The sequence below is a fragment of the Dendrobium catenatum genome, unplaced genomic scaffold, assembly GCF_001605985.2.
Source record: "Dendrobium catenatum unplaced genomic scaffold, ASM160598v2 fragScaff_scaffold_1472, whole genome shotgun sequence".
In the NCBI taxonomy this organism is placed as follows: domain Eukaryota; kingdom Viridiplantae; phylum Streptophyta; class Magnoliopsida; order Asparagales; family Orchidaceae; genus Dendrobium; species Dendrobium catenatum.
The window spans coordinates 451,360-464,890 of record NW_021319934.1 but is presented as its reverse complement, the minus strand read 5'-3'; the positions used below and the strand labels follow the sequence as shown (position 1 = coordinate 464,890).

Genomic DNA, 13,531 nt, shown 5'->3' with positions numbered 1-13,531 from the left:
ATTACTGCAGCTCAAGATCTTCTAGTTCTAGAAAATTGCTCTCCAACTATTTGTGTTAATGCTTCACAGCCCACTTCACTTTCCTTGGGAGTAGTTGGTGCAAAATCTCAACCCCATTCTCACAAATTAGATTTCCAAAATAGTCTAGGGTGTTTGGTGACCATAACCCAGCTCATTTTGCTTCGAGGAAGCCCTCATATACTCCATTAGACAAGATTATCAAACAAGAGGTGCTTAATGAGGATGGTATTTCATTGAGCCTTAACTTGGATACGGTTCAAGAAATATAGCTAAATTGGAACGTGCCCTAGTTGGGAAACGTCTAGGCAAGCAGATCTCTTTTGCTTGGCTCAAAGGTGAACTATCAAGGCGATGGTCTCATGTTGGGGAGTTTCATTTAATCACCATTACTAAAAATTGCTTTATTTGTATTTTTCAAAGCCCTCAAGCTCATAATGTCATCCTTAGGGGTGGTCCATGGATTGTGGTAGGAAGCATTATATGTCTTGATCGGTGGTCATCTTCCTTTTCTCTTGAGGACATGAAGGGATTTGCCTCACCAATTTGGGTCCGATTTCCTCAGCTTTCCCTGATGTATTGGGATCCTTCCAATATTTTCCGTATGGCTACTATGATTGGAGAACCTCTTTGGATGGATGAACATTCAACCTCTTGGGGTCAAAAATATTTTGTTAGAGTGTGTGTCCGCATTGATCTTACTCATAAACTCTCCCCAAACTTTTGGATTAAAGGCATAAATGGAAGGTTTTTTCAAAGAATTGAGTATGAGAGCACTTCACAACTTTGTTTTCATTATGAAATTATTGGCCATAAAGTGGAATCCTGCCCTTTTAACAAGCAGCAGTGTGTTGACAACACTATTCAACCTTCAGTTATGGAGAATCCAACTATTCCAATACATATTAAGCAGTTCAATCCTTCATCTTCCCAACCTTATGATCATTTGGGAACTTGGAATGTTGTCACTAGAAAGAGAATGCATAAGAAGAAAGGTGATCTTCCCGCCAACCCTTCTAAAGGCTAGGAAATAAGATGCCCCTTTCTAACATCAGCTGATTCCATCCCAAAGCCGATTGTTTTTACTACTCAAAAACTCAACAGCAGGATATCGCCAACAATAATCTAAACCTCTCCAACCAAAGACCTAGAGTCCTTTAGAAATAATTAAAACTGCTAGATATTATCATTATTGTCCCTCGAATGAGAAAAAAAAAGCAACTAATGAGATCTTTTTTTCTTTTTTTTTTTTTTTTGAGAAGATGCATATAGTATTAAAAGAAAAAAAAAAGAAGCTATTACAAACTAGAATAGAAACTACTAGGCAATCCTTTTGAAATAAAGCAAAAGGAATCCTTATTAAAAATCAATTTATGCATAATGAAAATATTAGAAAAATAGGAAATGTCATAATGAAAATAAGACCCTCTACTTATCATTTTAAACCAATTGGTGTGGAGGGGATACCAATGATAAAACAACCAAAATGGTTGATTAGTACCTCGTAATTCCCAATTAAGTAAAAAAAATAAGAGATAGAATGATGCTTAATTTCCATTATTCTTGGTCTTTTTTTCAAATACCAGCCTATGCTTAAAATAAATCTAGAAAAACTAAGATTGCTAAACAAAGAAAATGAAATGAAATGGAAGCAAGAGTCTTCCGCTAAAAAATTAACTCGGATCTACACAGCTCCACAAGTTTTGTCATTCACAAACTTCGTCACCTTCACCCAATCCATAAAACAACCTTGAACTCCGTCTTCAATAATTATAAGCATTTCATGACATAAGTGGTGAAGTGGCTCCAACACTTTCACCAAGAATACCCAATTTCCTTTATGTAAGGCTCCCTTTAATAAGACCAAACAAATTCAATTCTTTATTAAACTTTTTCTTATGATGCACCAATTTGGATGGTAGTTAGAATTTTCCATCTTCAATCAAGGCTTTTCTACTCTTCGCATTATAAATCTTGGACAAAGGAGTAGTTGCAACCTGCTTTACACTTTCAGGATCTTGAACACTTACTAAAATGTCCGAAACTCATTCACTACTTGTTTTGATATCCAAATCGGCCTCTACATCAATACAGCCTTCTTTATCCTTCACATTCTCCTTACAAGCCAAATGAGGAACCGAAACAAATTCTTCATATTCTGAAGTTGGAACACTTCTTACTATGCTTTCAACAACCTCTTCACTGAAATCATTTTTAGTATTTTCTTTAACAAATTTTTCCTTACTTCCATCCGGTTTTGATAAATCAATATCCTTGTCTCTATCAAGCTCTTCTTGATGAGTAGTATTTGCATCTGAAAGTTTATTAGGGATGTTAAGTCATTATGAACTAGTCCTAAAGCTAACCAAGAGAGGGTGAATTGATATTTAAAAATTTCTCTAAATAAAATCACAAACACAACCAAACAATCACCACATAAATTAAAGTACGAAAATTAAATGTGGAAAGTTAATAAGAAAGAACACATTAAATTTTATAGTGGTTCAGTCAACTTGACCTACGTCCACTCCCCGGAGCCTCTCCTCCAGGTATTGCACTAAACTCAGTGTATCTCCTTTTGCCCCCCATAGTAAGGAGGAGAAGCCCGTACAAAAACTCCTTTCCACCAACCCTGGTGAGGAAGAGAATCCAATGCCTTTTGCTTCCTCCTGAATCTGGTAGAGAACCCAACTTCTTTTTCTTCATCCTAAAGAAGGCAGAGAACCCAACTCTTTTTACTTCCTCTTGAAGCAGGTAGAGAACCTTGATCAGTTGTTCAAGTAGACCTCTCTCAAACCTCCAAGTAACCAGGGACGACGACCAAAGAAGATGACTCGGATCCTTACTTAGAGCAACCTTTGTGAACCACTCACAAACTGCCCCTCACAAGATCCTCTCTCTATCTCCCTTGCTCCCTCTCTCCTCTTGGCTCTCTCAGGTCAAGAGAGAAGCAAAATATCTCCTCTTGAGAAAATAAGAGATATTTTAAACAAGGGCTCAAAATTTTCCCTTATTTGCAACTAATCGTCAAATATCATCCAGGACGATCGACCAATTATCCCGTACGATCAGTTCAAATTTAGCTCAATCAACAAGGATGATTTGGGAGAGTCTGGCTGATTAGAAGGTTCCTTTATTAGATTGTTCAGGATGATAATATATCATTCTATATGATTAGTTCAATTCATCGAATATTGTCTAGACCATCGCCCTGGATAGATGTCTGGACAATAAAAAAGTAACTTGATCGTCCGAGCCGATTAGTACAAAATATCATATATTGTCCAGAACATCGCCCTGGATGGATGTATGATCGATGAAAAATTAACTAGATCGTCCAGACCGATCTCACGATTGTCCGGGATGATTAGAACAAAACATCACATATCATCTAGAACATTGGCCTTGATGGAGCCAAGTCGATTGATCATCAAGGAAGAACTAAGGTTAGTTTAATTAATCGTCCAAGATGATATGATCGAGCAATCAAACCTTAATTATTTTCCTTAATTACTAAACTAATTTAGGCATAATTGTAGTGCATCGTACAAGATGATGTCCAAAAATAAAAGATGCCTAAAAGGTTATGACGGCTGATTCTTTCTAATTTGATCATATCTTCTCGGATAATGATAATATCATCCAGGATGATTCGCTTAATTATGGTTGGCTTAACCAGGATTCCCTAATTAGGGTTTCTATTTTTAACTGATTGTCTAGGATGATTTTGGATCACCCCAGATGATGTGATCAAAAATATAAAACAATAAAAATAGACAAAAAATTTCCATGAGCATGTGTGTTCTAAGCTGACTTGATTTGCACTCGATCTTTTGGACCTAAAATGTTAGTAGGCAAGGCAGTCATAAAAAAGTTTGTTATCATCAAAATTATATTCTCTGAAATCAGATTCGCAACAGCATCCATTCCTTTTTCCACAACAAAGTTTTCAGCATTTGGATCAATCTCTCCATCTTCTAATTGAACTGGAACTCCATCAACAATAATTGATTCTTTGGACAAATCTGAATCGGGATTTTTCACTTCCAAAACCGTAACTTCAAAATCTGAAGATATCTCAAGAACTTTGGCTTGCTTAACTGGTTCTTTAGCATCCAATCTATTCAATTCCTCAACAAAGACTTGAGATAGCAACTTAAACTTATTACCTAAAGGTAATTCCATAGATGCCATATTAACCTTAGAAGAAATATTCTATGTAGATGATGTTATAATGTTTTCAGAAGCTAAAGGAAGTCAAGACTATCTTATATGATTTTTGTGGATGGACGGGACAACATATAAACATGGGTAAATCTGCCATTTTATTTGGAAATTTTTTTAGCAGGAAAAGAAGAAAAGCATCTCTCGTATATGGGATTCAAACCAGTTAAAGAATTCAATTACCTTGGGATTAAAGTTGCCTTAAGGAAACTTATTAGTGATGAATTTCAATTCATCATTGACAAAGCTTTGAGGATGCTCAACATATGGGGGAGCAAATTCAAATCATTGGCGGGTAAGTTGACATTGGTCAAATCAGTTATGCTTTCTTTTCGTACTTTTCATGCTACTCATTCTCTAATTCCGAAACGAATGCTGGAGGAATTAGACAAATTATGTAGGAGTTTCATTTGGAATATGTCTAATGGAAGACTTGGATTACATTATGTAAGTTGGTTTGACCTTTGCAAACCTTTGTGTAAGGGAGGTCGTGGATTGTATTCTAATGTCTCTAAAACTCCTGCTTTAAGAGCTAGGTTGGCTTGGAGATTCATTCAGGATAAAGAGTCCCCTATTGCACAAGATATTGGCTACTAAACATGGTGATCACCTTGACATGGGAAATGTGAGTAAATGTTGTTCTTCTTCATGAAGATTATTGAATGATGGAGGTAGAATGCTGAAACCAATAGTCAGATGGACAGTAGCTAATGGAGGATCGGTGGATGCCTTTAAAGACATTTGGATCATGGATAAATGTATCAACATGTGGCCTATCTTTGTTGTTCCACATGTGGATGATGTAGTCTTAGTCAAGGAATTCATAGTAAATGGTTGTTGGAATGATGAGGTGCTGTTGAAACATTTCGTTATGGAGTTGGTTAAACTTATTAAGCAGGTGAAAATTATACCATATGGGGATGAAGACCGTATGGAGCTGTTACAGCAGAAATCTAGAATTTCTATTGTTGGGTTGGCTTTTAGAGCCTCGGTGCAAGAAGGCTATGAGTTCCAGCAATGGAAGTGGATCAAGAAAGCCAAGTTAAATGATGGGGCTGATGTTTTTTGGTGGAGACTAAGTAGAAATGTCATTCCGTCATTTCATTTTTTATGTTATAGAAAGTTAATTGACAGTGGTAATCGTCCTAGAGGTTGTAATGAGATTGAAGATGTAAATCATATTGCTTGCAAATGTCTCAAGCTTAAGGAGGTAATTCAACGCTTAAACCATTGGGGAATTGGAATTTCTATGTTTGATAGATTTGAAGAATGTCTTAGATAGCTGGATCTTCTTGATCTTAAGGATGGAAGTCTTCTTAATCTTTATTGTTATGCAATATTCTTATCTTGGAAAGCTAGGAACAAAGGCATTCATGAAGGTGTGGAAGAAAGCTCAGTTTTCATTGCTTCAAATGCTATTTGCTATTCCTCGGTTTCTTACAGCTTAAGCCATTTTAAATTGGGCCACTAGGATGCTAACCAGTCATATAAACTGTCCAATATTTGGCATCCTCCTCCACCCAAATGGCTAAAGGTCAATGTCGATGCCTCTCAATCTCTTCATATAGAACAGGAATTGCTGGGGTCTTCCGAGATTGCAAAGGTAGATTCCTCTTGGCATTTCGAAAATCTTGTGTACATTAGGACATTGCACAATTGGAGCTTCTAGCAATTCAATCTTTGAAGGATGTGATTAAAGATTAGATATTCAAGTACAAGGGTATCATCATTGAAGGTGACAATTCAAACATTATCTCTTTTCTTCAAGGTGCTTGGAGAAATGGGAGTTACAAAGAGGAGGATCTTGATTTTCTTAGGATTTTAAATTTGTCATTTTCAATTGTATAGGAAGAAAGAGTAATAAGTTAGCAAATTTGTGTGCTAACTATGCTCTTTTTAGTAGTTTTATTCATGGTTTAAAATTTTGCAATATGAGGCTCGCCTTGAGGCCCGCCTTTGCGCAATTCCAATAAAAAATGCCTCGATGCTTACGCCTCGAGTTTTTTTTATGAGGCTTGCGCCTCAACTTGGTTGAGTCCCGCCTTGAGGTCTGCCTCGCCTCACTGACATGAGGCTTACGCCTCACTCTATATATATTAAAACTTACATAAATCTTGAAGTAAATGCCCGACATTGGACTCTATAGGAGAGGAGGAAGGCAAGAGAGCAGTTCACCATAATGATGATTCAAATGAAGAAGTCCTTAGTGATGACAGTGCTGATGACTTATGAGTTCTTATGTGATATATCATTGCTATTTATTTTTGGAAATTGGAATTATATGTTAATGAAAAGAATACTGAGATTTGGGAAAGATAAAATTTTGAGTTGAACTATATTTCATGTTGTCTTATTATTGAGATATTTTGATTTCATTTCATATCTTATGCTTTTATATAAAAAATTATCATTTTATGTTTACGCAATATTTTGATTTTGAGGCTTACGCCTCAAAACGCCTTGAGGCTTACGCCTCGCCTCACGAATGAAAAACGCCTCAATACCCGAATACGCAATTTTAAACATTGGTTTTATTTGGGAAGAGTTTAGCTTGAATAAGGTTCCTCCTTCCTATTTTAATTTGTTGAAGGAGGAATCCACTTTGTAGTTTTTGCCTTTTTGTTTTTATTTTAATGCAAACTTTTTCTTCTTCAAAAAAGAAAAATACAGATTATCCCCAACCCCCAAAATGATGAAACATTTTTAATGCAATCTAAATGTTAAAATGTTCTAGAATTTGTTCAATTATGTTTCAGATACATGAAGAAGGTGATTCTTTAGCCGCAGTAGCATGTGGATTTGGTGGAGGCTCTTTAGTAAATGCTGGAGTGCTTTTGCCTACGCCAATTAGAACAAGAAGAGACATTAGGTGGCCAAAAGATTGGAATAAGGACTGGGAACACTTCGAACGTTTAGCATCCTCAATGTTGGGAGCACAGGTGATTCCTGCCGAATTCACTAATGCTCAAGTTATGACACAAATTCTCGAAGAAGAGATTGAAGACTATAAACCTGATCCTATAAAACTCAGCATAAATTTTGACAGAAAAGAAGAAGAAGAAGAAGGCCATAATTTGGTAGGATCTAAAAAACTTGAAAGTTGCTTAGCTTGTGGCAATTGCCTATCTGGTTGCCCCTACAATGCCAAGAACTCCACGGATAAGAACTATTTGGCTTTAGCAGTTGAGGCATGTGCTTGTTCACCTTCTTAATTCACCACTACTTATTATCTTTTACTTTACAAAATGTTCTAATTTATTTTAGGCTGGATGTGTGGTGAAAGCAGAAATCAAAGTTCAATATATTGTTAAAGATCCAGGTGAAGATTGTCTTTATAAAGGCAAGTGTCATCATAGGAGGTGGCGAGTTTATTTTAATGATTTAGAGTACATAAGTTCAGATTTTGTGGTTATTTCAGGTAAAAAACGGAACTAAACTTTCGTATAGCAAAACAAGAAATGAAAATAAAACTTGTACAGTGCTCAACAATTCATAATTTCTGCAGCTGGAGTGCTTGGTACAACTGAGATTCTCCTCAAATCACAAAAAAGAGGATTAGGACTTTCAGATAGACTAGGCCTCGGAATAAGCTGCAATGGAAACAATGTGGCATATGTTACAAGGAGCAAAACCCCTTTACGTGCTTATGGGTTAAACAAGAAGCAATTCTCAGAGGTTGCATTTCATAACAGGCCAGGGCCTGCAATCTCTGCTTCATTCACTTCTTCTAGCGGCTTCACAATTCAGGTAGGAAATTTGATTTTCTTTGGTGATTCAGTTAGTATTATAATTATTTTTCAAGCACACATTTGGTGATCTATTTTGCAGAGTGGAGTTCTTCCTACTTCATACCCTTATTTGTTCTTAAAGGGAATAGCAACCTATGGCTGGCCTACTTGTTATTGGTTCTTACACGGGTTAATAGATAAATTAAAATGTAGTATCATGGGATTAGAAGCTATTCATGATATGATTCTTAATGTGATGGGTTATGATGCTTGTGATGGAAGAATAACATTCGATGACGATGCAGAAAAGGTAAGAATCATTCCTCCTAATGATCCACTTCTACCAAAAAAGATAATAGCTTTACAGAATATTACAAGGAAATTGGGAGGAATTCTCTTCATGTCATGTTATAGAAGCACTAGTGTTCATCTCCTTGGAGGGTGCAATGCTGCATCAAATGCATCATTAGGGGTTTGTAATACAAACGGGCAAGTGTTTAACCAAAATGCCAATCAAGTAACAGTTCATGAAGGTTTATATGTATCTGACGCTTCTCTAATTCCATGCTCAATTGGCACAAACCCTTGCCTTACAATCACGACTTTATCAGAGCATATTAGTCAGCACCTAGTAGATGATGTTCTAAATTTCAAGAGTACAGTGCGCGAGAAGGAATGCATCGAACATGCGGATGAGAATGTGGATTCAATACCAAAAACTACAAAAGAACATGAAAATATGTTCAGTGATATGGTCTTGGTGAAAGAAAAAATGAGAGGTTTTATAGCAGGAATGCCTTGCACCGCTCATTTAATAATGAATATGAACTGTAGAGATAACAAAGGTTTTGGCCCTGAAAGTTCAGTTATAGAAGATTCAAGTTCTCTTCTCAAAGGTAAAGTTGGTGGTTATGTCATTTTCAAAAGTGTTGAGAAGGAGAAGCTCTTTATCTTGGATGGTAAGGTGGACCTATGTGCAGTAAACAGCAGAACTCCCTACACACAGTACATGCATTATGGCCTAACTTTAGCTTCAAGCTCGGGTTCAAAGTACTTACTTTAGTAATACTTCAATAAAACAAATTAAATTTTAATTAAAGCTAATTAAATCTGATTTAACTCTAATTGACGCAGATATATTCTTGAAGGAAAAAAAGTGATGAACCCTTTTCTGCTAGCCTCTCATGCTTGGCAGGAGTCGACAACAATGCATGTTACTTTCAGAAAAATTGAGAATAATGATGGTAAAGCTCACATACAACATAATAATTCAGGCGATGAGCTGCTGAGCCTTCAAGGTGAGCTCAGAATATCAATCTTTCAGCTCCTGAGGAGTGTGGTTGGCTTGAAAGGAAAGCACAGAAGCAAATTTATATGCCTTCTTTTGCAAAGTCTTTGGAGAACATACTTCTTGCAAGTACCAAGATATATAAAAGAGGAATTTAACTCCCCCGAAGTAGAACAAGTCCCTTACCCTCCATATATTCTTCACAGCTTAAATACAGGTAAATTAACTACTGTTAAAATGGACCAGAGCACCTTCATGTACTATCTAGTTAATTAATTGTTTGCAAACTAAGCAGAAGATGGTTGTACTATTAGCTGCAAGCAATGGAAGAGAATTCCAAATTTGTGGAAGCCTCAAGAGAAAATATCACAATATCCTGTACTTCTGCTGAATGGATACTCAGGAGAGAGTTATTGGTTGCCAACGGAAAGGAGAGATTTGGTCAGAATACTATTAGAGGAAGGATATGATATTTGGCTTCTTCAACCAAGATTACATCCTCTTCATCCTTCAAACGACTTCAACATTGAAGACATTGGGAAGTTTGACATTCCTGCCGGTGAGATTGTTCCTAGTGATGAGTGCAATTGACTTTTATTTTAATTCAATTTCTGCAATAATAACATTTGTGTCATAATAATCTTTTTTTGCAGTAATAGCAAAAATTCGCGAGGTGCATGGTCCTTCAAGTAGGATACATGTAATTGCACACTGTGTTGGGGGTTTAGCAATTCACATTGCTTTAATGGGAGGACATGTTTCTGCAAGCAAAATTGCATCTCTTTCTTGCACGAACTCCTCCATGTTCTTCAAGTTAACAAACTATGCTTCAGTAAAAATGAGGCTTCCCTTACTGCCTGTAAGTTAAAATGATGTGTTTTTTACCTTGTTATGAAACAACGTTAAAAAATAATCAATTACTTCATAAAAAGGCTTTCAATGGCGAAAATTTTCAAAACAAGCATTTAATTGGTTGCTGTTAGAAACAAACATTTGATTTTAAAAGTGGAATTAGATAGCAAAACAGTATGAAATGTAGTCGAACATTTGTTGGACAAATGTCAATGTGAATCTAACCTGACAGAAATAGTAAGAAATTGACCCTAAAGACTACTTGATTCAAGCTAGCTTAAATAAATTTTAAGCTAGCACGAAATTAAATGTAAGAGACGAAAGTCAAACAATTTGTAATCCATTTTTGACAGAAGATTTAGACAACTATATCTTACCCAACCAATTAATAAATAAGACACGAACAGAGATCATAATACTTTTGCTATACTTTGCTATTCAATGCCTAGCTAGAAGCAACAATATTCATAAAACAATTATACAAAGCTTGAATAACATATGCTTATTGTCCATCCTTAGCTAGAAGCAGCAAAAGTTTTATAATTGAATCACACAAAGCATGCTAACTTGAGCTTGATCAGGTAACAATGGCAGTCCTTGGGAGGAACACAACATTATCGATAACAGATAGTTCAAAGGATGAGTTTAGGCACTCTGTTCTGAAACAGTTAGCAAGAATCATCCCACGAACTGAACGATGCACTTCTGATGAGTGCGAGATCTTCTCGGGCATTTTTGGAAATGCATTCTGGCATGCAAACATAAGTAAAACCTTGCACCAGTGGCTGAGCAAGCAAAATGTGACCCATCTACCCATGTCTGGTTTTCCCCACCTTCGCAAAATTTGCAATGCCGGCTTTGTCATCGATGCTGAAGGAAAGGACATGTATTTGATTCATTCTGAAAGAATGGCTATGCCCACACTATATATTTCTGGCGGGAGGAGTCTTTTAGTGACACCTGAGACATCTATGTTGGGTTATAGGTATATGAGGTTGCACCAGCCAGGATTTCAACACAAAAGGGTGGTGATGGAGGGATATGGACATTCTGATCTTCTCATAGGTGAGGGATCATACAAGAGTGTGTTTCCTCATTTTATGTCTCACATGAGGATGGCAGAGGGCGGAGGGAGAAGGAAGGGGAGGGAAGAAAATGTGGTTTATCGGGAAGCTTATTATGATGATAATGGTGGATCACGGGGTTTTACATTTTTCATTTGTTTCATAGCTATTTTTTATTTTTTTTATCAATTCTTTTGTTAGGCATTGAATTTTTTCCATGTTGATCTATATTGTTATAATGGTTTTCTTACTTTGTCACAATTGTTATTTTTTCATTAGGTGGCAATTGATAGCGACAGTCACGTAAACATAGTAAAAAGAGCATTTTGAACTTCTAAAATTTAATGGCTCTGAGTCCTTTCTATGCTTTCTTCAATCACTAAATGATATAATATCTCCTATCAAAATTTATGCAATATTTAATACTAAATTCACTAAAAATAAACATTAATATTTATATTCATATATTTATTATGGTTAAACGATGTGTTGGGTAAGCCATCACCCATTTACATATGAAAAATCCTTGATTGCTAGTAATGAAGATGGAGATGCAAAATGATTTGTCCTAAAAGAGTATATATTTCTATTTAACTAACTATGATTTCATCTATTATTATAACTAATCCTATGCCTTAATGCATACATACGACTAAACATAACAGCCAACATGTCAATCTCTCCTTTTGGTAGCATTAGAAACAAATACCAAAATGATGTGCGTGCGCGCGTGCGCGCGTGCGCGCTAGCGTGCGTGCGTGTGCGCGCGCGCGCGTAAAAACTAATTCAAAGTAGAGTACTTAAAAACAACGTGTGCAAGCAATTGATAGTTGGAAATATATATATATACTTTAAAACATGCGAATTTTCTTATTGCAAACCATGAACCTAAGTGCAGTTGATCAAAAATATTGAAATCAATAAACTCATCTTGCAGATTATAAAATAGGAGAAAGAATTGAAAAAAAAAAAGAAAAAAAAAACACACCAAAAATTTTATAGTTGTTCGATCAAATTTGATCTATTTCCACTCATTAGAGTTTTCTGCTCTTGGTATTAAACTAAAAATGAATCTCATTTTGCCCCCACAACAAGGCCGAGAAATCCTTACAAAATCCCTTTAACCAAACCTGATGCGGTGAAGTGTCGGAAGCTATATCACCCTCAAGGTGACGGTAGCGAACCTCCAATCTTTTTCTCCTTCCTAGAGAAGGTAGAGTATCTTATCTCCTTTTTCTCCCTCCTGGTGAAAGCTGAGCACTCAGCTCCTTTTTCTCCCTCCTGGAGAAGCTAGAGTACCTCGAGGACTTAACTTTGAAGCCTCTCTCCAAAAGAGCCTTTAAGGACTCACCAATGCCACAAGAGGATAAAAAGTTGAAGCTAGCCTGGTGTAACCATTTGACCCCCTCACACTACTCCTCGCTCACGCTCAACCCCAGATTATCCTTCCTCTCAAACTCTATATTTCTATCTAAAACTCCTCTCCTAGAGTTCCTTCTTCAGCCTAAGACTCCTCTCCTAATATGAAAAAATAAAGTTATAAAATTGCTTTAGTAATGGGCTTAAAAAAAATCCTAAAATTCAACTTTAGGCATCATTATTCGTACGATATGATTGTGGATTGTATGGTACGATCATTTCAAAAATTAGGTCCATCCAATATAATGAGAACAGTTGGCCAAAAAATTGTTCAAATTTTTAAACATATTGTCTAGTATGATCGTAAGGTCATACAGTATAATGTATACAATTTCTTTTGTTTATACATTATGATCCCTAAAATGATTTAAAATCATATATATCAATCATCTAGTATGATGCGCATCGTATAGTGTAGTCATTATATTTCTCACAATTCATACAATACGATATGGATATCATACTATACTATTAGTTCCAAAATTATAATTTTATTTGGTACGATCTTTGGGATGACCTAAGTTCATTTCTATTATGACAATTAATTAAGCCATAATTTGGTAGACAAACTATGGTGCATGATTTAAGTAAGATTTTAAATATTCGTACACTATGATTAGGATCTTATAGTATGATTAGTTCAAAAATTTTTTTTTTAAATATTTTACTTAATATTTTTGGCAGCTAGGTTTTACAGATCAAAATAAATTCTATAGTATGTTAAAGATCATATAGTACGATTAGTTCATAAAAATTAAAGATTTAATTAGTCGTTAAACTCATTATCTGTGTAGCTGATAGTATAGTACGAATGTAATTCATACAGTTTGATTAGTATAAAAAAAATTTACTTTAAATTTTTCACTCCCCCTCTCTGTGTGCACGGTCACCCAATTGCATACACACTTATGTGGCCAGACTCAAGAAATAAAAAAATA

General features: G+C 35.7%; 1 protein-coding gene across 1 annotated transcript; it reads left to right on the top strand.

Moving 5' to 3' along the window:
- Positions 1-6,971: 6,971 nt before the first annotated feature.
- On the top strand, positions 6,972-11,437 carry LOC110116437. Its single transcript, XM_028700240.1, has 7 exons — positions 6,972-7,660; positions 7,748-7,989; positions 8,071-9,020; positions 9,105-9,475; positions 9,554-9,817; positions 9,912-10,117; positions 10,692-11,437. The coding sequence occupies exons 3-7, from the start codon at positions 8,188-8,190 to the stop codon at positions 11,373-11,375; spliced, it is 2,358 nt and encodes a 785-aa protein (XP_028556073.1). The 5' UTR covers positions 6,972-7,660; positions 7,748-7,989; positions 8,071-8,187; the 3' UTR covers positions 11,376-11,437.
- Positions 11,438-13,531: the final 2,094 nt, after the last annotated feature.